This window comes from Notothenia rossii (assembly GCF_949606895.1).
Source record: "Notothenia rossii genome assembly, chromosome: 7".
In the NCBI taxonomy this organism is placed as follows: domain Eukaryota; kingdom Metazoa; phylum Chordata; class Actinopteri; order Perciformes; family Nototheniidae; genus Notothenia; species Notothenia rossii.
Window position 1 is genome coordinate 62,361,182 of NC_136905.1, and position 24,793 is coordinate 62,385,974.

A 24,793-nucleotide genomic window follows, 5' to 3' on the forward strand; every position below is an offset into this window, starting at 1 on the left:
TTTGCTGTCTGGAGTAGGATGTAGTAGCTTTTGGGATGGCTCTCTGGGATGGCATAACATCATGAATATCACCAAAGAGGGGATCTTGCAGAATACTGGCTTGCTTTTCCATAAACACAACAAGATCAGAGAATGTGGCTCTTCTTTGGTTTCGTTCCAGAAGCTTGAATGCTGTATTTCTCCACTTTTCCTTCAGCTTGTATGGCAGTTTTGACACAATGAGCTTTAAAGTAGATACAAGATCCAGTTCTTCCATGCTTTTTAGTTCCTTCATAGCATTGCAGCATCCTCTCAGGTAAAGGGCATAGGCATAATGCTTTTCCATCATCAGGTTTAATCATGCTCCAGTTGAGGGCTTTCTCCATGTAGGCATTTGCAATTTTCAATTCATCTTCAAAGTGAACTTTCAGAAGTCTTCGTGCCTCAGCATAACCTCTCTCTGGTTCCATGTGAAAGCAGCTCCTCACCAGTTCCCTAGGTTGGCCATTAGTGTATTGTTCAAGGTAATAAAGTCTATCTTCATCACAACTAGTTGTATTCTCAATGCCATGTTTAAATGCTCGCATGAATGTTTGGAAACTTAAAGGGTCACCATCAAATACAGGTATTTGTCTGGAGGGAAATGAGGATTGTTTCTGATGTAACATTAGTAAATCTACAATATCATTTTGCCTCTGGATCACAGTTATCAAATCTTTACTATGAATACTAGAGTCTGGTGGCTCTTATGTTCTCGGGCTCAACAATGGAGCTGGTTCAGAGGGGTCTAATGCAAATATTCATTCATTCCATCTCTTTCCTGTACTGTAGCATGTCTTTCAGGGCCCGCATAAAAAATGTCAAACACCTTTAATTTGGCTTCAGATTCGGCTATATGCTCCTCCAGTTCCATTCTCTCCAATTCAGCTTGTAATTTTCTTCATTTCCATTGCCTGTTTCCGTTTTAATGTGGACATCCGTGCTTGTAATGCAGCTTTCTCCGTGGCTACTTTAAGATGAGCTGAGGCTATCGAAGTTGCAGATCGTCTTGTTTGTTTTGAACATTTTGATATCCTAGACTCATCGGATACATTGGAGATACCATCATGAGGATTAACAAACATCTGAGGGTCTGGTGAAAAAGTGTTTCATGAATCCACTTCCTTTAGGAAATTCTCAAATGTTTCCATTTTGGGCTCATACCAGTCCAACGTCTCATTTTCCTTTATTTCAGAAGGTAAAAGTATTTGGACAGCAGCATGAGCATCTCTAAATTCATCCAGAGTCACTTTTAATTGTTCCACACCTCGTAACACCCTTTCACTATTTCCACTATCAGCAAGCAGTGGTCTGAGTTCATTCAGTTTGCACGTGCACGCGCCCAGTTTCCCTTTTTTTTAACTCATTGATTGTCTATTTTATCAGGTTCTTCAGCCATCATGACATCATTTCCTTGTCCTTAGGATAACACCTTATCAATTATTTTGATCGTTCAATCCGCACTTTAATCCAAACATTGCGTCGTCACAAACATTTCTCTCTGCTCCATTCCGTTTCCTTTTATCTTGGTAGGCATCCAGCATATACATCCCGATCATCTTTAATATCTTTCTTCTGGCTTAAGAGTTCATCTCATTCCTAATATTAGTCCATTTACTCACTGTTCTTGATCCGTCCTTTGTTTACTCGCGGCCCTCCGCATGGCTCAACAGCTGATCGTTGCGCAATCCTTATGCTCTGTCCACGGCTCTTCCATTCACAAATCTCAAAACCGGGATTCCAGTCAGCGATGAGTCTTTCTGTGAATGTTATTAATTTGCAATTAAGTAACAGCTACTTGGTAAGCTATTGCAGCAGGTAATGTTACCTGCAAACAGCTGACACTAATTTAACAGCAGATATCAGCTGCAATCACTTAATATCTGAACCATGCATCTACAATGTCAAAATACATTAAAAAAAAAAAGAAAGATTTAAAGCCAGTACACTTCTCAAAGGAAGCACGTCTTGGATAGGATAGAGACCCTTCTCTATCTCTAAGCAGGATAAGAGACCCTCATTTATCTCTAGACAGGCACATTTAGATGACATGTTGATGGAGTCAAGATTGACTACAGGATGTTAGTGAAGATCTATACTTGTATGTATTCAATATAGGGCTGGGCAACGATTATAACGCGTTAACTTGCCCAGCCCTAATTCAGTAAAAGTTGTTCCTTCAGAGCATGTTGAGGAGAGGACCCGTGCTCGTCTGTTGAATAAAGGCATATTCAACTTACTTTGTGTGTCTTAGCATCATCTTTAAGTCCCGGTCGGCTCAGATCCGTTTGTTTAGAAAACAGCTAACGTTAGCAGATAAAAGTAGCTATGTTCTACTAACATTATACACTACACACATAATCTGCTCCCACACACAAAATAACGTCATTTAAAGTCATAAATACGGCAGCGACAGATATTATCTACATCCTGTGTAACTTTAACATTATAAACTTACCCATGAGATGTTTCCTGGAGATCCCCCAGACTTCTTCTTCTCTCGCATAAAAAACCGCATGTGCATCAGCAATAATAGTCCCCGGTAATTCACTTCCGTTGTGGCTTTTTTATTTGCATCGCGGCGTTTTTATTTGCGCGGCATTTCTGTTTCTTTTTATTTGCAGCGTTTTTTTTATTTGCAGCGTTCTTTTATTTGCAGCACCCTGGCCTCTCAGGGCCACCGTATCTTTCACATCAGTTATTCCAGCGGTCCGGAGTCTTTGACTGTGTCGTGGCCCATTCTTGTGGGATATCTAAAAACTGTGACACATTAACAGGGATTCTTGACTCACACGTTAAAAAACATCCAAATAAAGCTCTGTAGGCGCTGATTTCTTTGCCTTCCTTGGCCGATTTATTTACTTATTTTATTTATTTCATTTACTTGTATTTACTTATTTAAACAAACAAAATAAACAAAATGATCAGTGTAACATGAGGTCAAAGACTGTTCCGATTCCCCGTTCACTGCTGGGGACAATTTCCTCCTCACGCTCAGTCCCACCCCTTCCTTATATCACAGGTGTGGCTCGCAGTAAATCAACGTTTTTCTCCGAATATTTAATTCGGTACCAATACATAAATGGAAAGAATATATTAAGATCTAAATCATTAAGAAAATAATACACTCATTGTCAACACAGAAAATGGCTCTAACCACCAAACTCAGGGACAGTTTCATCCCACAGGCAATAAGACTGTTAAACTGTTACGAACTTAAGATACACAAGGAAGAAAGGACTCAAATGCACGACCCGGGAGCCAGAGATAAAGTATAAGTAATATACTTTATTTGCCAAAAGGATATACAAAAAGAAAAAACACTCTTTGCGAGGTGACAAAAAATAAAGAGCTTCAATAAGTAGTGATGGCAGTTTGACACTGAAGCTTCGAACGGAGTCCGAACCAGCAACTGCTTCATTTCCTGAATGAATCAACTCACTGGTTCGCCGTCCAATCAGGTGATTCAATGCACTGCCTCGTCTCGATTCTGACAGGTGACAGGTTGAAACAGTTTCAAATTTGAGCGCTTCAACACTTTATAACCGCTCTAAACAATGCGCAATGTGTGGGTTGTTGTCGTAGTTTGCATTGTTGCTGTTGAGTTGTTGTTGGCATTGCATTTGAATTGGATCATTATAGAGCAAGCCAGGAAGAAAAATAGGTCGTTCTGGCTCGTGAAACACTTCGAAATGTGGAGAAGTTGTGAACAAAAAGACAATGACTAATATAAAAACACTTCTATGGTGTAAGGAATTGATAGCCCAGTGGATAGAGCCGCCGGCCAGGATGCGGCGATATCGTCAGCGCAGCTGGTTCAAAGCTCGGAATAGTTCAACTTTTAATCATTGCTTTTCAACTTTAATACTTTAATAACTGATAAAAGGCCCTCTCCCCCCCAAAAAATGTCAAGCACTCTCTAGTCTCTTCTCAATAACCCAATACACACTATTATCAATCTTTAATTGCAAATAGAACATGATATTCAGTCCAAGTGTGTGTATGTGTGTGTGTATGTGTGTGTGTGTGTGTCGAATATTTTTCAAGGCAAAGATACGTTAAACCCACTGCAGCCTTGCACTTCGCCAGGAGAGGTCGCTGTAACTGAAGCTTCGAGAAATGAACCTATTTCCGACACAATTGTCCAAGTGGTTCGACGCTTCATTCAAAGCTTCATTTTGCCATCACTATCAGTCAACAACAAACGCTCACTACGTGAGCAACAAAACTTACAAAAAGTTTTCAGGAGCATGAATCAAGGTAAGTGCCAAGAGAAACAAATACTGACGAGCAGAGTTCTTACATGAGGACAGGACAAGACGAACTGACACTGAACACTGGGAGACTGGGGAATTTAAACACTCAACAACGAGACACAGGTGAAACAATCAGGGGCGGGGCTGACGCTGATGAAGGCGGGAGAACACATAAGGAAAGGGAGTCAAGGGACCTGAAATGAGACGTGACAAAAACAAAACAGGAAGTGAAAAACAATACAAAATAAACAACATGAAACATGACTGACTTAACACTTCTGGCGGTGCACAACATAAACACCTGAACTGTTGAAACAACATCCACAATATTCATCTGGCTGATACTTAAAAAATATTTATCTATTTACCTAATATATCATATTTCAATTAGTTGCATATACATGTATAGACTCTTATTGCACTATTTCACTATTTCACTTTTTTAAACTATTTTTCTTCTTGTATTTACTATTTACTTGCACTATATTTTTCTGTTTGTCTGTGTTTTGTGTTGCACTGTTGGAGAAGCCTGTGACACAAGATTTTTATTGACATAACTAGACTGTAGCTGTGTTGGTTTGACAAATAAAGAACCTTGAACCATGTTAGCATTTTTTCAATCAGGTCTAATTCAGAGGCTCCGCGTTAGACTTGTGTTTCGTATGGCTAAACATTTTTCATATCGTCAGTTAGCTGAGTTTCTTCCCGTTAAGTGGATATGACACATTCATAGGTTGTTAAATGTTAAGAAGCCCTCAGACGCTGTTTCTTGCAATATGTTGCATTTTGCCCCGCGGACGGGGGCACTGGGCTCAACAGGTTAACAAATGCCCGCTTTCTATAGGGTTGGGCGATGACTGAGGGTCTTTTAATGGAGGGATAGCCTCTAACGCCATAAAAATAAATATATTTTAGGAAATCTTCCACTCTACATATGTGCCAGATTTGCTCCAGTTTGTGACTTTTACAACCTCAGATCCAGTGCCTTGATACGGTTCCAGGTTCCTGCTGTGCAGACTGAGGCTGGAAAAAGGAGTCTCTTTTATTATGGTCCTTGGTCTTGGAATGACCTTCAATCACGCCTCAAACTGACGGCACTTGTTTCTATAGCCTGTTTTAAATTGAAGTTGTCAGAAGTCCTTACCACCATGCTGCTCTTGCAGTAATAAGTAGTGCCTTTCTTACTGTCCTAATGTGCACAATGTAGTACCTGCTTTTTTTTTCGTCTTTTGTTTTCTTAGTTATGTTCTCTGTATTTTATATGTTTGTGTTATGTGTTATGTGTAACGTTGCTGCCTTCTTGGCCAGGTCAGCATTGTAAATGAGATTTTATCTCAATGCTTTTTATCTGGTTAAATAAAGGTTAAATAAAATAAAAAAATACTTCAGAGTGGGAAACTAATAATTAAAGAATTTCTAATAATTGATTGATATTCATGTAGAAACAACTTAATTTAGCCTCACTTGAAGGATGAAAAAGAGCCTCTGCTCCAGGAATCTGGTATCTTGGAAGGAGCCAGGATACCCACAAAGGTGTTGATGAAGGCCCTTCCCATCAATTATTGCCTATGATGGAAAGAGCTTTCTGCCAAGGTAATCCTGGCACTTGGGTCCTTTTGGGAGTCTTTATGCAGACATGGCAGCCATCAATGTCATCCACATACCTGAAGAACAGGAGGCCGTGCAATGCTTTTGCCAACCTCATCCAGTGCTCCAGCGGTTGGCCGTGGGATGACGTCCTGGCAAAGGGATTCCATTTTCTTGGCTCTAGTTAGCACCAATCTGCAGATTGTAGGCACCATTCTGAAACCATTTTGTAAGATATGTTTTTTGGCAACCAGTAGACTGAGATCAGCAAACATACCTCATGTAACCAGCCGTGTTCTTTGATGGCATAATCCTCAAGAGGGGCTCCATGGACTGTCACCCCAGCCTTCAGTCAGCATTCTGGTCCTTCTGACCATCCAATAACAGACTGGCATATCAACATTTAGCATTGCATTGGGTTTTCAGTGTCCAAAGCCATCTACCAAATAAAGGAATTATATGTTGAATTAACCAGTAGTAGTTGCGGGGAACCTGAAGTTGATGCTGGAAGATTTATTTCGGTAAAGTTTTAACGTGATAGGGGTGTGACGAATCAGGGAAGGACACATCATGACTAAAAGGACCCTATCAAAAAGTTATCATGGGTATCTGCGTCATCGTCTTCAAAGGTAACCGTTTCTTCCTAGCCAGACTAAATGGCAAACCTTTAGTTAAAAAGGTTCCAAAACACCTGAATATTTTTCCCTCGAAAAAGGTATTAATGTGGATGTAGCCACAGTTTGTGTTTATGTCTTCGTCATGTCAACCTTTGGCAGGTGCATATCACAGCCTTATCATGGAACACTTGGCCCTTGTGGAGGTTATATTTGCTCTGTGCTGCCGTAAGCACCTTTCCTGACACATTATACGAATTAGGGTCTTATTATGGGCTCTGCCAGGAGCTGCATGTACCGGTGATTAGTAATAAGGGCAGCGATAAGGTGAGTCAGCAGCAACTGGCCTGATTACAGCAGCTGGACCTTAGGAGGCAAATCCTTCCCATCCCCGGTAAACAAAGACAGCAGGATAGGAAACACACTGATTTAGTTTGTATTGTGGGTTTGAACAGAACAGTAAGGTAACATTTCAAGAAGGATTAGGGTTAGGGTTAGGTTAGTAATCAAAGGAATGTAATATGTTTAGTGTAAGATGTTTTGAGAAGAGAAGACACAGAAGAGCCAGTTTGGTTCATAGGAATAGATCAATATTTTATATTGTTTTGTAGCAAAATGTTTTCACACAGAAACATGTTTTTTTCTTGTTTTTGTCCTCGAACCTCAGGTGAGAGTCATGACTATGTCAAGTCAAGTAAACGCTTAAATTGTATTGTCAGTTAACATAGTGGCAGAGGAGGTTACATGATGTCACAGGTAAAGAGAGCAGGTTAAAAGGTCAGTTTCCCCAAATAAAAGAAAAAGGAATCTTCATATTCATCTTTATAGGTTTACATTCATGCAGAAATGTTCGTTTCATTTACTCAAGTTTTGAGATTTGTTTGAATTATTCTCTTTCAGGATTTAGTCAAAATAAACTAAAGTTCCTGTGATTTTGGTCAAAAATAACATTTCCCCTGTTTGTGTCATAGCAAACAAGCTCTGTGTCAGAGGACAACACATATTTCAAAAGGATTGATTCATTGTTGTATTGGTCTCTTTAAGATAAATGGGAGAAATAATGCCAAACTTTTGTAATGGCACTGAAGAAAATACAACAAATAGTGCTATAAGCTCACACAGAGTTTATACCCCCATATGTATTAAATAGATAGCTTCTGTGGTATACGTGTTATGGTTACAACTCTGAAAACTGTCTGTTGGTATATAATGCTATTTTGCACACTAACTGTTTTATTGTGGAGGTAGACATTTCATAGTGGGATAATAAATCCTTGGCAAATAAACCAAGACATTTGAATTTATCTTTTACATTTTAGCCGACCCTTTAAATCAGCCAGTAGTTTACATGTGACATCATGTAAAATCCTATTTCAGTGAGCCAACTAACAATGACCAAGTTGGTACACCACAGTAAAGCACCTTCTCACTGTTTGCTTCACATGAAAATAAAAGTACTACTGCACAATCCCCCCCCGCCCCTTTACATTCTCACCCAGTTTTTGTACAAAAAAAATGTCAATATACAGAACAGTACACCGAGGATGAAAATAATACAAAAATTATGACCACCCGACATTTTTTAAATGCAGCAGAAACCCACAATATATCGAGAAAGGCATCAAAATGTTTAGGGATGTCTTGGCAGTAATCCCAATAGCCACTAATTCAAAGAATCATACTGCAATGTACAGCTCTGAATGAAAGACGGTAAAAGATGAATGGTTCTTTTGATGAATCAACTCACATAATACATAATACTAACTGTGGTTCTGTATCACGCAATCTTGTGAGATATATTTCAAGCTAGTTTCCAGCTGTTTGGCCCTTTTTAAAAAGTTATCTTTTTCCCATTTTCTCCACTTAACATCCTCCCTTGAGCAGCATAATGACCTTCATCAAACTAATAAAAGTCAATTTGGACTCATTCCGCCATTTAACCTGGCTAAATGAATAAGTGGCGTACTCCCTTGTTATTGTTAACTAAAGAGAATTAGAGCCGTATACATCCTGCTGTGAGGATAAGCAAATTATTGTGTGGCCTTGATGGATTTCAAAGACTATTCCCATCTGGTGATACTAATATGTGCTGTAAGCATCAGAGACAGTATCGTGAGGATAACACTGGGCTTACATCAATGTCATTTGAGCCTAAAGGTGAAACTGTCGTCAATATTAGCCATTCAAAGCTCTCAAAAAGACATTTTGGAAATAAACCTGAGCTGGAAACAAACTCAATTTCATTGGGTAAAAAACTATTCTTTGAAGCGTTTGCAAACAAGTGAAGAAGTTTGTGTTTTGAGCTGCTTGTGATCCTCTTGTGCATTTGGATTGTTTGTTGTTTTTCCATTTGCTTTCATATTTAAATAATCACATATGATCCATAACCTGAGGTAGAAATCCAGGCTGGGTTATACTGGCTAATTTTGCCTCAGTGTTTCTAATATCTAAGGCCTAAAGAACTTACTGTAAAAAAGGTTTCTTTTTGTAACTGATTGAAATGTGTAATTTTGAGTGATGTGAAGGGATAGCTGTGTATGTGTATAATCTCATTAAAAGAGCTGTGCCTGCTGAGGAATTACCTCAAATAATAAATAGTAAAAATGGTAGAAAAACCAAGATGAAAATAAAAATGACTTTGTTTTAATGTTCGATTCGCTCTTCCAGTCTTTCTCGCTACTGTCGCAGCAGTCCCATTTTCTGTTGCAGTAGTTCCATTTCATGCTGAGGGTCCAAGACATTGTGACGCACATTCAGTTCACCACAGCCAAGGCAAATCCTCTTGGCATTCAGTTTTTCGATAAAGACTTAGTAAATCCACTCAGAATTGATCATCGTTTTCCCCCCTCTTTCTCTATGAGACACTTTAATATGCCTTGTGGTTGGGAAATTATTCCCACTGCACAATCCAGGAATCAGTGTGGTTTTGACATGGGAACAGTATTGAAATACAGTTAGACACTTTCAGAGATTTGAGATAATGGCCAGTAATCTATGGATTTTAGTGTCTTTTCTCACATCATTTAGACAGTATTCACATGGATGAACTTCATGCAGTACCCAAATGCAGATTCCCATTTGCAACACCTTGCCAAAACACTCATGTCCCTTTAGCTCCTGATATAGATTTATTGGCCATGGACCTCATAGTAAGACCCACTCAAACTGTGCTTTCCATCACCCACTCCGCGCTTTCGAAAGCAGGTTTCTCGTCCTCACTGTCATCGTACTGCAGCAGCATGCCGTTAACAGACAGACTGCGCTTAGTCCAGATGTTACTGATTCTGCGAGGGTGGCTACCGTGACACTGTGCCGCCCCCACGTGACCCATGTCAAACGAGTGGCTCCTCCTGGGCTTACCCTCTTGGGGCATCCCTAACAGACGTCCCAGCATGGTGGTTGACTCGGCCCTACCAAGCAGGGGTTGTTTATCAGACGGGGGTACCATTGCTACCGTGATCATAGCATTGGAAGAGGTAGTGGGGCCAGAAGCCCGGTGGTGGTCCCTTGCTACCCCTCGCAGCTCCAGTGAAGTGAAGGCTCCTAAAAGGTGGTCCAGGTTTGGCCGTGCTTTGGTGCCATGCCTCCTGAACTTGCTGCTGGGCAAGGTGCTGCATTCACTGCTCTGCATGCTGTAGTGGTCGCCAGCCCCCCTTCCTATTTTGCTGTCTAATGAGTTAGAAGATGATGATGATGATGAAGATAGACTGCTCTGGAGGGATCCACACTTGAACTCTACCATTTCCTCACGCATGACCACCACTGTGGATTTGACCTGCGGCTGGGCACCGCTGAACCGGTTCAACCCCCCGTTGGTCTGCGAGTACGTGTTGCTCACAGCAGGTAGTTTATCGGTCTGGATGCCACTTGTCACCTTGTACCGCACCATGAGGATGATGATGAACACCAGCAGCGTGGCCACGATGATGCCGCCGATGACTAGGATCATGGTGCCACCCAGGAAGCCACTGTGGAGAGAATGGCACTGCGGGTAGTCCTCCGTGGTTATGAACTGGACACAGCCGACTATGTTGGTGGCAGTTAGGGTGGTAGCGGTGTCATCCCAGATGGCCAAGACACACAAGTCATACTGCATTCCTGGGACAAGATTTGTGACTATGAAGGCTCTGTTAGTCATGGGAATCATCCTGACAAGACACAAAAAGATACGGCATGAAAAATACAGACCTCTTGCTGTGGAAGTGCAAGGTTAGAAGACTTTACATTTGAATGAAACACTGGTATGGTTCGTTATACAAGAGCAGATCAAAGGAATTGCCAAAATGAAGCATGCTAAGTAGCTATTTATATGCACAGAGTAATTCAGAAAGATGACTTCATTGGTCTCAGTGTATCCCATTTGACATGCATGAGGCAAAAGCAATGAGATAAGTATTCAATGGCGACTTTTTGAACATTGTTTTGGCTGAATATAAATTATTTTATGTTCCATTTAACAAGCATTCATTTGTTTCAACTCAATCTGTTACAATGTCAGATGTTTAAATATTACTGAATACTAAGCCTCGCTGCTTTTGACTGAAATGAACGTCAATCTGCAGAAGATTAATTCTCTAAATTGTATTGCCAATCAATGCTATGCTGCATGAAACACTGAATTGTGTAGACAGCCAGTGATAGAGGCCTTTTTCCAACAAATTAATCCGACTACACAGACTGCAGTGACATACACATGTAACAAATCCCAAAAACAGCTATATTAACGTTTTTTTAGATAATTTAAGCAACTAAACTCATTAAAAAAGCTATCTGATTAATGCAGTTTGTGAACAACAGCGAAGTGTTATAAACCTTTCCAAAAAAACTCATCAAATCAGATTGAAACAGCGTTTGGATATCAAATGTATGTAAGCCCTTTGCAAACACTGTATACACAGTCTGGAATTCCGTACATATTGGACTAATCTGATTTCCATTTTTGTTGAGTGCCAATGTTCTTTTTTTTCACAAGTCTTTTTATTTCATTATAGTGTACAGTAATCTATGCCATTTAATTTATATTGTAATATCACACTACACTCCCCCCTCCCTCCCTCCACCCGCACATGCCCACACAGGCGAAACCAAAAAATGCTTATAAATATAACTTAAACAACAGAGCCATGAAAATAAACATAAAAACGGAAAAGGAAAAAACAAAAAAAGTGCCAATGTTCAATGCACTCCAGGAAATGTGTGGAGGCTTGGTTGTTGGATGGGCCCGACTTTTGTCATGAAAACAACTTAAAGCTAGCATTTTCCTTTAAATTAGCAGTACCCATATTGTACAAGTCGTGGCAATGCACATACTCAAACTGCGATGAACCAGAACTATTAAGGAAGCTGGAATACGACTATAAACATCTGTTCTCTGAGATCAATGCTCTGTACGAATGAATATAAACCGCGTTTCAAAGTCAACCACTTTGTATTAAAGCTTTGTTTTGCATATTGAAAGTAAGAATATAAGAACATTTATTTTGGGGAATATACTCAAGAAGCATTTGGGCTGATCAAAAGTCCTACATTGTCATGGTAACAGCTGAAATACAGCAATAAGGCACATATCCAAACCTTAACCTTAAACGTGTTGTAATGCATTGAATAACATCAGCAGTTACAACTGATATCTATTGTGCACAGTGAGTGAACAGCAATTACAATGTATTTTGAGTTAAAAGTCTTTAAACAATGCGTTATAATATGAGTGTTTATTACTATAATTCTACAGTTATATAGAATAGCCTTGAGTTTTATAGAAAGTGTTACCTGAAATGGAAATACGTAACCAAAATTCAAGAATACATGTTGGAAAGGTTTAGCATAAATGTAACGTAAAGTGGTAATACTGGTATTGCAAACTTGACAGAAAGGGCCTAAGCTAAAACAATGCCAAAGGGGCAGAGTAAATAAGAACATTTACTGAAGTATTGTATTTAAGGACATTTTTTAGGTACTTTTACCTTACCTGGTATTTCCATTTTGTGCTACCTCTTACTTTTACTTCACTACAATCGGGTAGAGATATTGTACTCTTTATTCCCCATCTTCTTTTGAAAAGATTAGTTATGAGTTAATTTTCAGGTTCAAATTATTAGTACGAAAATAAAATCGGTTAATGAATTATGATATACTATTATGAATTAAAATACCTTGGAGTATAAAAAGTAATAAAAGGTAATTCAACATTTACCAACAGCACAATTAAAGCTGTTTTGAAACAAGGGATCATTATCAGAATCCAGCTATATAATGTTTCAATTATTTACCTCTACTATGGGGTTATATTCCTTTCACTTCTACTTACCGGTACTCCTTCCATCACTGAATAATGCTAAGATCAAAATGTCTTGTATAATATAATTTCACTTGGTGGGTGGTATCAATGGAGCAGATATTGAGCTTGGATATATCTGAAGGAAGATGTTGGAAACCATTGCTATATAGCCTATTACTGAGACCACAAAACATGGAGTAGCAATCAATGGCTGTAACACACTGGGAGTAAACAATGGCCCTTATAGACTCTTCACCATATGTGTACCTGAAAATAGATTCCTCAGTCGTCTATAGATTATTAGCTTGCCGTTCCCTTCCAGTACATGTATCCTCATCTTTGATCCCTCTGAATCGCAGGGAGCCCAGACACCAGAGGGGCTGCAGTCCATTATTCATCCATAATTGTATTTTTACATAACTAGGAAGAGTTGGCTCACGTTTGAGAGAACTCACGCAATATTTCTCCTCCCCCACGTGGCTCTGATTGATTTTTAATCATGCCATTGCTTGAGTGCGGGCAGTACCCTGGGAAACTGTGTTAGCCAACAAGAGGAGAGCAGTAGGTGTGCGTGTGCAAGCAATGAAGTCATACTGATGTTAATTCAAAGACAGTTGTGGCCTCTCTGTGCACGTAATCTTTTCCTTCCAGCTCCTAATTTTTTTTCTGACATGCAAAAGTATTGCACAGCCGTTATTATACAAGACCAGATAAATCCATTGCTTTCGGCCATTTTTCTACTGCATACTGTGTGTGGTAATTATGAAGTAGAAAACATTTTTTAAACAGCGAATCATGAGGGCAATTTGGAAGTATGAAATAATGATTCTTGACTAACAACACCATCAGGAATGCTATTAAAATAATCACTTTTTTACGGAAAATAATTCAGTAAATATACCACACATATCAGTGGTATGTTTGCACATTAGATAAAATCCATGAAAAAAACAAGATAAGTCATCCGACAATTCCATCACCGGGGGAACAAATATACTGAAAATTCATATTGTTCTCTTTTTTTCTGGCATGACAATCTGGCACTGCAAGCAAGGAAATCAGATAAACACCTTATTATTGAATTTGCATGGATAGTGAGTTGCATTGACATTTTTTGAACAAAGTAATATCTTTCTTCAATATTGTGTACAGTTCTTATCTCATATTCCCAGCTAATAACCAGACTTCTCTTATTTTCGCAATGATCTTTCATTAAATGGCTCTGGCTGGGATGCGCAGTGCAGGAAAATGACGAAGGACTACGGCACAGACTAAGTGAATTCATGAAGTGGTGCTAAAGGATTTACCATCCATTGTTGGTTCGTAGGGAAGAATGAAGCTGACAGGAAATTGCAGTACATGTTGACCACAACAGGCTACCAATTTTCCCTCCATTCTGATGCCGTGAATACCATTTTTATTATTCTAAGGGTGGTCTTTGGCAAAGATATCTTAGAGCTGTCAGACAAATTGAATCCTTTAGGTTCACAACAAGGATTCATCGAACATGTATCTATTTGTTTGTTCCTACAGCAAAGTGTGGCATCTTTTTTTCTTTTCCAAAATGATTTAATGTTTTACAACGAGGCTCTTTTCTATATTTCCAACTTGATTATAACATCTCGATATCACGGCAAGACGTGAACATGTGACGATTTACCATGCTGGGAGACGTGAAGATGTCACGATTTTGTCCCTTCAAACGTGACAGTTACACGGTATTGTTAACCCATGTTAATCAATGAAGAAATAACCGGAAATGCCAAGCAAATGCTACCCCGACGGTCGGTTGTTATTGTCAATATTAATATAATAATTATTTAATTTGTAATAGTCATACTCGATTACGCCGATGTTCTCGTTGCCCCAGCTGGTCGACACCTCTTTTAGCAGAAACAAAGGCTACATTAATGTATTAAATAGATGTTAATCCATGCGTGTGGATGTGGAATTAACGGACGTGAAGTTGTGCGATTGAGTTGCCAGGCAACAGCTTCGGTTCATGTTAATTTACAAACTCTTCAACTACAACCGCAGTTATATTTAAAAACATGTTAGAAGGCCACACAAAATACTTTAATGCAAATTAAAATGTAAATGTGAAGGAATGTGTGTATAACAAAATACATCGGTGATAAACGAAACCGGAAACTGACGTAGGCAAGATCATCAGCTCGATGATCGGATCGTTTAGCCGCAATGCATGCTGGGATTTGGTGTTTATGTGATGTGAAATCTGAAAACGTTTTTAAAAAATAAAATAATACTTTATTCCGAGTGTGCTTGCTTTTCTCTTTGAAAGTCATTATATAACGGCATTGTAATACACCGCTCGGCTGCATTAAATATTACATATCTGCCGTAGTTATCTATTTATAGAGCCCTGATGAGAAGACTTCGAGAAAAACAGGAGAACTGCCGCCAAAACTGAAAACGTGACGTGGATCATAAATATATAAGCAATTAAACAACATCTTACATTTATTTTCACACAATACGTCTCCTTGCAGTATCAACACTAATTCGGCTGACTTTTATATTTGATCCAATTGGTAGATAGGCTTTATAAACGGTGCAGAGCTGATAGAAAGGGACACCTGGTGGTTGAAGAACGTTATTGAATTTTATTATTTTATTATTAGATATTAATAGGATCCCTATAAAGTATATTCATTACTCGTTATTCTCTACTAATAGTTGATTAAAGACTGTATATAATGACTATAGTTTGCACATCCCTTTCAAGATTTCAAGATTTTCTAAGCTAAGGTTTATTGACATATCATAGTATACACAACTACGGTGTAGTTATGCAATGAATGAAAAACTTGGGTCACAGGTTCCTCAACAGTGCATTTCAAGAAATCTATCAATATGTGTGTATACCTCGACCATTAAACTGTCATTCCTCACATTTATTATACTATCTACATCTTATAAGAGTATAATACATTATGTACAATATCAGTTTAATAATAAACAAATAATAAACAAATAAGTGCTTTAACATAGTTAACATTGCAGGAAAGCAATATATTAGACGTTAAGTACTTTGTCAGGCTTAATATTTATCTGTAGATACAAATGTCACTGTGTGTGCTGTGTGCTCTGTATGTGTGACCATTAAAGAGGGTTTCATCCCTCCATATTCTTCTTCTATACCCCCAAAGCTTTTTTCTTATTCAAAAGAAGACCTTAACCTAAAGTACTCTTTAATGTTTAAATTAAGCCTTATTAGTTTGTCTGTTTTGCACATCCTCCTATTAATATCTAATAATAACAATTATAGATACAAGTAAATAGAAATCTACCAATTGGATCAAATATAAAAGTCAGCCGAATTAGTGTTGATAGTGCAAGGAGACGTATTGTGTGAAAAGAAATGGAAGATGTTGTTTAATTGCTTATATATTTATGATCCACCTCACGTTTTCAGTTTTGGCGTCAGTTCTTCCTGTTTGTCTAGAAGTCTTCTCAGCAGGGCTGTATAAATAGAGAACGACGGTAGATGTGTAATATGTAATGCAGCCGAACCGTGTATTACAATGCCGTTATATGATGACTTTCAAAGAGAAAAGCAAGCACACTCGGAATAAAGTATTATTTTATTTAAAAAAAATGTTTTCGGATTTCACATCGCATAAACACCATATCCCAGCGTGCATTGCGGCTAAACCATCCAATCCCCGAGCTGAGGATCTTGCCTACATCTGTATCCGGTGTCGTTTATGACGGATGTATTTTGTTATACACACATTCCTTCACATTTAATTTTTTTATTTACATTAAAGTATTTTGTGAGGCCTTTTAACATGTTTTTAAATAAAACTACGGTTGTAGTTGAAGAGTTTGTAAATTAACATGAACCGAAGCTGTTGCCTGGTAACGCAATCGCACGACATCACGTCCGTTTATTCCACATCCACACGCATGGATTAACATCGATTTAATACATTAATGTAGCCTTTGTTTCTGCTAAACGAAGTGTCGACCAGCTCGGGCATCGGCGAAATGGAGTATGACTATTACAAAATAAATCATTATTATATTCATATTAATATTGACAATAACAACCGACCGTCGGGGTAGCATTTGCTTGGCATTTCCGGGTATTTCTCCACTGGTTAACATGGGTAAACAATGCCGTGTAACTGTCATGTTTGAAGTACGGAATCGTGACATCTTCACGTCTCCCAGCATGGTAAATCGTCACATGTTCACGTCTTGCCGTGATACCGGGTTGCTTAAAAGTGTGCAATTTCTTCATTCCAGAGGAAACATTTTTTATCTATATCTTGAAGTAACACACATTGACTTAAGTACTCAGCAACAATTAGCAATTGACTGAAGAGGCTTAAAAGAAAATGATTGAAGTTAAAGATTATACCTCAGGCTTAATTAATCACCCTGACCAGAAATGCCTCGGCTCAAGTAATGGAGTTTCACAAAGCATTCTTACCTGTAAATAAGGACTTCATCCTCAGAACAATTGTACTGAAGCTGATACATTTTGACCTTTGGAGTTGATTTGCTAACAGTCCACTTGACCAGTGCAGAGATGGCAGTCACTTCTGATGCAGAAACCACCTTCTCTGGTAGAGGTTTAGGCTCCCCTTTACTGATCTTGGTAGAACTGGTTATATCTGAAAGCCCTGACTTGGACTGTGTGGTACGGTTGGTACCATTACTCAGATGGGGGAGTTGAATGATTGACAGTTCAATGGAGGCCGTAGATTCCCCTGCAGCATTGGCAGCTATGCAGGTAAAAATTCCGTAATCATTGGATGTGGTGATTAAAATGTCCAGGGTGCCATTTTCGTATACTGTTGCTCGGGAGGAGTTGCTGATCAAACGATCATCAGGAGCAACCCAATGCACAGTTGGCATCGGATCCCCGACTGCTTTGCAGCGCAGGCTAGCCGTTTGGCCTTCAAGCACTAGTAATTTATGTGTGTGTTGCGTGATCAGAGGGGGCTCGCAAACAAACTCCTCCTCACGAACAGACCAAAAGTAGCGCCCCTTTAGACTATTAGGAGATGCACAAGTTTCCATATCATCGTCCCGCTCTAGCCTTCGAAGCCAAAGCACTTCACAGTTGCAGTGCAATGGATTTCCTCCAAAGCTTAGAGAGAGCGGAGGTGCATAAGGAGTGCTCATCACTACATTGCTTTGTGAGCGCCCAAAGATGGGGTCTGGAGGGAGCTTCTGGAGACGGTTGGAGGTGAGGTCCAAGCGGGCCAGTTTATCCAGATCTGTAAAAGTCCCCTCAGAAATGTACAATATGAGGTTATGATCCAGACTTATCTGATGGAGGTTAACCATCTTGCGGATGGCTTCCCAAGGCACATTGCGCAAGTTGTTATACGACAAATCCAGATCTTCCATTGTCGATAACGAGTCGTCAAAGGCTGTGTCAGCGATCTGATTCAGCTGGTTGTTGTTGATGATCAGGTGCTGCAGGTTGGCCAGTCCTCGGAGGTCGTCGGGTCCCAGCTCAGTCAACCTGTTACTGTCAAGGTGAAGGGATCTCAGGGTCTCCAGGTCGATGAAAGAGAAAGGCTGGATGGTGCTGATGGTGTTACGGGACAAGGTAAGATCAACAAGACCCGTCATGTTGACAAAGTCCAGGGTGGTGACCTTGAGGATGAAGTTGCCGCCCAGCCGGAGCTCCACAGTTCGCCGGTCAATGTCTGGCGGGACAAAGAGCAAGCCTTTGGAGGGGCACAGAGTCCCTAAAGACTCTGAGAGGTTCTGGCAGACACAGTATTTTGGACATGCATGGACCATCGTTACTGCGGTTCCCAGAAGCAGGAGACTGATGACCACTTTGTCCATGTTAGTTCACAGAAAGGGACCTGCAAAAACGAGAAGAAAAAAAGAGACACATTTTTAGATCATGATCAGCTAAGATAAACTGTTCACACTTTACTTCATCTTATAGTTTAATCAAAACATTAATAACATCACACTTGCATCATTGTGTGTGTGTTTATGTGAAGGACATATTAACACAGTTAAAATACACTTCCACCATGACTTTTGGACCACGGAGGCCAATATTTCTCAGATCTATCAATCATCCTTGAGAATTTTCTACATTAATATCCTTCATGTATTTTGTAATGCAAATAATGTGTGAGAAATCACATGAGGATTCTCTGAATAAGCCAGCTAAGAAGGAATTTTTAATGACGCACATACCTATAAGCTCTCAATACATATAGGGGTGTTATGCATGCAATGGAAATTAGATAAAGTGGGGCAAGTGCATGTATATGCTGTAAGACATGGATGAGTTCTGGTCTGAGTGTTAACTGACGGAGTATGTTTTCTACCTTTGTCTTATTAGTACCCTTTTCCTATCATATCTGTACCATTCAGACACAATTGTATGCAATATTCCATAACAAAACCTCACACCTGACAGGATGGCCAAACTTGGCTTCATCCAACGGTCTTTACATTCCCGCAGACAGTTGTATCATTCATTCCTAATACACTAAAATCAATTTCAATTTGTTTTACATGAGCAACATTAATGGAAAACTGCCTTCTAGTCTTTGTGTTTCTCACTAGAACCAAAGGGAGGCACAATTGTAATATTTGTATGTTAACTACATGCTATTATTTATCATTATTCATGTGTGTGAGAGGCTAGTTGCAGTATATTTATCTTAACTAAGTTGTTACAACCCTATAATGTTTTTTCTACTTTTCATTACTCATAATTACAATAGGAAAAATGCATAAATAACCCCTCCTCGATTCAAGTAATTGTTGTATTGTGGAGTGCCACTGCATATGGTCTGTGTATTACACAGAGATAATGAGAAGGAAATTGATATGGAAAAAAAGATATTCATGGAGTCTGAGTCCCTGAAGAAATTAATGTATGTATATACAAAACAGTCTGTTCATATGTTTCACCACATTTACAATATAAGACCAAGTAACTTTTTACAATCATGCACTATTATTTGATTTGTTCTTATAGATTTAGCCAAGCAGCTATGTGGACACACTTAATGTTGTTTCAAATCTGCACGTTTAAGCAATACACTCTCACTCCCTAAACGTCCAGGAGCGACGCTTGGTCAAGGTCCCGTGGCGTGCAGTTGGGACGCGCCGAGGCTCCTTCAGCTTCATAAACGGACGCGAAGAGCTTTCAACTGATTGCAATGTATTCCCATCGGCGGCGGTATTTGACGCTCAGGGAAGCACCGCATCCATTTATGTCGGCAGCTCTTAAAGGCAATGTGAGCGTCCATTCCCATTGGATAACGGAGAATTGTACACCCGGAAGTAAGTATTCTCCTTACTGTCGATTGATTTGATATCTGCACTACTCATCGACTAAAAAACACCAGATTACCTTTGTTTAAATTGTGTACAATGCTTTTGTCCTTTTCCCCTTCAATTCTTAGAAACAACTTGTTTTCTCTGAAATGTGGACCGCCAAAGAGACTACACTACCCACAATCCCCAGCTATTGTTGTGACGACGCCTGTCCGCTTTGACAAACCTTGTGATAAGTCAACAAGCGCTGTGATTGGATGAAACATAAATTCATACAAAAAAAGTCCTACCCTGTCTCCTAAAAATTACGTTCCCACAGAACTAAACTGCATTCTCAATTACGTTTAGACAGAAAACACGTGGCACAATTCAAACGGGATTGAAAGATAATATTTCTCTCTCCATTGACTTCAATACATTATTTTTTCGAAAGTTAATGTACGCGACTCTGGGATTTGTAGTCTTTCTAGTTGTGTATTTTTCAGAGTCTTATATTTCAAAAGTTTTAAGACAAACTGTGACTTTTTCGACATTGAAATAATTTTTTATGATTGACAAACATCATATGTGTAATTCATGGCACAATTCAAACGGGATCGAAAGATACGTTTTCTCTCTCCATTGACTTCAATACATAATTTTTCAGAAATAAGGTTCCATGGGGCGGAAGTAGATGGGTGTGACTTCGCCACTCTACTTCAGCATGTGTAGTTCTGGGGGGGGCGTTCGAGTCCAGTTTTGAATAGTCTGCCGTGGTTACGTTCCATTTCAAAGAGCTTGACGCTCGGCGTAACCTTGGCGCACTGCCACTCCAACATCCAATCCCAGAGCTTGAAGATTAATCCCGGGGTTTGTCGCAAAGCGGACAGGCGTCGTCACAACAATAGCTGGGGATTGTAGTAGTAGTGTAGTCTCTTTGGCGCTCCACATTTCAGAGAAAACAAGTTGTTTCTCAGAATTGAAGGGGAAAAGGACAAAAGCATTGTACACAATTTAAACCTATCAATGTCGTTTAATTAACAAAGGTAATCTGGTGTTTTTGAGTTGATGAGTAGTGGAGATATAACTGTCAAATCAATCGACAGTAAGGAGAATACTTACTTCCGGGTGTACAATTCTCCGTTATCCAATGGGAATGGACGCTCACATTGCCTTTAAGAGCTGCCAACATAAACGGTTGCGGTGCTTCCATGAGCGTCAAATACCGCCGCCGATGGGAATACATTACAATCAGTTGAAAGCTCTTTGCGTCCGTTTATGAAGCTGAAGGAGCCTCGGCGCGTCCCAACTGCACGCCACGGGACCCTGACCAAGCGTCGCTCCTGGACATTTAGGGAGTGAGAGTGTGTTAGTTTAAGAGCTAGACTTTCAGCATCTTAACAGCATCTGTGGTTCTCTGTCCTTTAAGATGGACCTGAATTTCCCCATGGTGATTAAATCTGAGCATTCAATCAGCACTCCAGTAAACTGTGTGAAACTGTGAAAAATGTGTTTATTTGAGCAAAAATAATTGCAAATCTAATGCACACTGTTCCGACTCTCTCAGCACTCTGGAGCTAATTCCCACAAGGCCTCATGGTGAGAGCTGTCAGTGAAGAGAGACAGTTTCTCTCATGAACTAATTTTAATGGACAGAATTGAGAAACAGCAACTGAAAAGCCATGAAAACCCACAGAACCTGCCTCACTCATTTTCTTTTGATGTTGCTTTCCACTGAAATAGCCAATTGTGGTGGGTAAGCCTTTTCAAAAACTGGGGGAAATATACACATTTGCAGAGATGCTCATAATGCTATATGGGTGCAGTTGAAACATTCTGTATCATTTTCATTCCGCACATCCCATTAGAGTGCGTGCAATATGTGAAGAGAAGGGTAAAGAAAGCCAGGCGCATAGGGGAGGCAGAGGTGACCTTTTAAGGTTAGTAGTCACAAAGAGACGAGAACCACGGATGTTTGAGGTCCACATCCATTTACTCGTGGCCTTTACCAAGCCAGCAACACCTTCTACAATTCAATTTAAGCGACAAAGAAACTGTGGAAATACCAACAAGGCCACATTATAGAATTTTCCACAGGGCATTGCATTATACAACTTGTGAAATCCATTATTAATCTCGTTGTGACCCTGGATTCTTTGGTGATTAAAGCACTCTTTTTATCTCTTCTATGGATAAAATATATTTCTAGCAGCTGCAACGAGGGTGATTGTTGGATGATACTTGAGACAAAAGATTTTGGTGTTATTTCTTACAAATCACATTTTTAAATCCTTAAAGAGTCAATTGATGTGCATTGTCCTGCATTGTCATATCACACCAGGATATGTGTTTGCCTGCCCCCATTTAGTTGATTATAGGCCTGTCACGATCACAATATTGTCGGCACCGTTGTAAGACCATTTTAGACCACTCAAACAGACCACCAAGATGCATTGTCAGGCAAATGCATCTTTGATTGTAAACTATCGGGAAGGTGGGGGCTCTCCATCTCCAGATGCCGTGTTTGCTCCCAGCTGGGAAAACGGAATGGGTAGGTTAGGTTTCAGGTGCAGTTTAAGGTTGGTCGTATTGCTAGCTTTTGTTGCTACCTTTTTAAAACAAAGGCGACACACCGCCCAGCTCATTCAAGTCCGTAGGTTCGCCTCGTTGATTTGGCTTAAATCCAAAATATTCCCACACTGGAGATGTGGTATTAGGTTTTGCAACCACTTCTATTTAACTTCAAATTCCCCTCGAGTAAGTCACACGTTGCCCCACAGCGCACCTGGCTGGCAGCCGCAGCGTGCCTGGCTAAAAGACTGGTCCCATCCTTATGTAAACAAACACGCATGTAAACGGCAATTTATCGAGCTCAGAAAAATTATCGAGTCCATTTTTATTTATCGTACGAAAAGTCCATTTATTGATTATCGCGACAGGCCTAGTTGATTATATCATTTTTCATTCATATTTGTATTTCTATTTGTATAGACCTTTTTGTGTGGCGATAGCTAATTCATGTAGGGCTGGAATTTTCACAACCTGGTCATTTTGGGAGAGTTGGTACCTGAAATATGAGAGTTTAAAGGTTACATTATCACCTTTAGCCAAAGTTAGACCAGAACAAGCATTTTTCTCAAGCTACAGAGGAAGTCCTTAACCTAAAGTCTTATTTACTTGTAAACGAGAAAATTCAAAGCATTAATCAAAGATTTTCAAACTAACGATCGAACCATAGCTTTTTTACTTTAGCAAGCTCAAGCTTTTAACAACAAAACCAGAGAGGTAAATTTTTTCCTATTATATATGTAACAATGTAACAATGACACGTACCTATTGAGCTGTAACTGTATGAAAACATCTAATGAACCTTTCAAAGACAGTGTTTTCAAGTAACTTATAGCGTAAGTTTGCTAGCTGCAGTCTATAGATTGATAGTCATGATTTCACTCATTTGAAATTGATGAAATGAGAACCCTTTTTTTCTCTCTTCTGTCTGAACGCAAAGACCCATTGCTGAAATAAATGCATTAAACTAAGAATGTTGATGTTATATTAATTTCCTCTGTAATCAATAAAAAGATACACCATGCAGAATGGAAAGACAGATGGAAGTAACCTACTTTGGCAATAGTCTATTAATAGTAATACAAACTCAGAGGAAGCCTCTATAGTGGAATATTATAATTCAGTTGCAGGTAAGGAAACTTCAAAGACTGCAGCTAGTGTTTGTACATGCATTGGCAGTTACTTTAACACAGTTTTCACTCACTTTTGAGAACCAACAAACTTTGGTTGAACTGAAATGTGTTTATGCAGCCGTTCTTTAGAGTTGTACATGATTGTGCAGAGACTGGTTCTAAAAGGCATCCAGCGCAGACTGCAAATTACTCCATTACTTCTGCTTTCATGCGCTTGTGAAATTAAATGTGCTGCTGTTGCCTCTGTGAATGTTAAAGGACATCACTTTATCAGCTGAACAGGGATTTCTTGTTTTTTAAAAAGAAAGTACAACGTTTGGCATTTAGAACAGCAAATGCAGTTTAAAAGGTTTTTAAATTGGCCATTGGTTTAATAGCTTTTGGTTGTGTCAGCTGTACTAGCATCAATCAAACGCTAATATAAAAAAAATAAACAGACATGAAAAGGTATAGGTGGAAAAGCTACTTATTTATCATTAGGCATTGTCAAATCCCCACATGCTGCTCTACACATTCTTCTCTTGAAAAATAAATACGTATTACGTGGAGAAACTCTAAATTATTCTGATACATTTGTCTTTGTCTATATCATAAAAAGGCAACATATATTTACTGAACTGATTTCCTTTGTGAACAAAACCCTGACAAAATTGTATATAGTTGGCAAGTACATTTTCTTACAAACTTTAAACATGAAGTGCTGTGAAACATACAAGAAATGTTCAAACAGTGTTTTCTGAGTGTTTTTTTTTCTTCTATGAAGACTGGTTTATATACGTTGAACTTTAAATAAATTGTTTGCCATTCAAACAAATCCAGGATTCAATGTATTGTACTTTGTCTTTTGGTCCTTAAATGAATGGATTTATATTGTGGTAGCAGCAGACTAGCTATTTGTCCTGCTTCAAGGCTTTTTGCCAAGCTCAGCTTTTAGGATGTAAGGCTGGATTGTAACTTATCTACGAGTTATTGGGAAAAGAAACAGACAAAGATAGGCTGGCACGGCGGAAAGATAGTGCAGGTTTGTTAAAAACAAGGTGTCTTTTGTGAGTAGGAGTTTGTTGC

At 39.3% G+C, this 24,793-nt stretch overlaps 1 protein-coding gene across 3 annotated transcripts in view; it reads right to left on the reverse strand.

The window, feature by feature from the left end:
- Nucleotides 1-7,986: 7,986 nt before the first annotated feature.
- The window catches only part of LOC307047655 (leucine-rich repeat and fibronectin type-III domain-containing protein 2), a 178,604-nt gene continuing 161,797 nt past the window's right edge, over nucleotides 7,987-24,793 (reverse strand). For all 3 annotated transcript variants that reach the window (XM_079694744.1, XM_079694743.1, XM_079694745.1), the window contains 2 exons: nucleotides 17,212-18,607; nucleotides 7,987-10,623 (listed from right to left, as the gene is read on the reverse strand). In XM_079694744.1, coding sequence (XP_079550870.1) covers nucleotides 9,636-10,623; nucleotides 17,212-18,587 — 2,364 coding nt within the window. In that variant the 5' untranslated portion in view covers nucleotides 18,588-18,607 and the 3' untranslated portion in view covers nucleotides 7,987-9,635. The remainder of the gene's footprint in view (nucleotides 10,624-17,211; nucleotides 18,608-24,793) is intronic.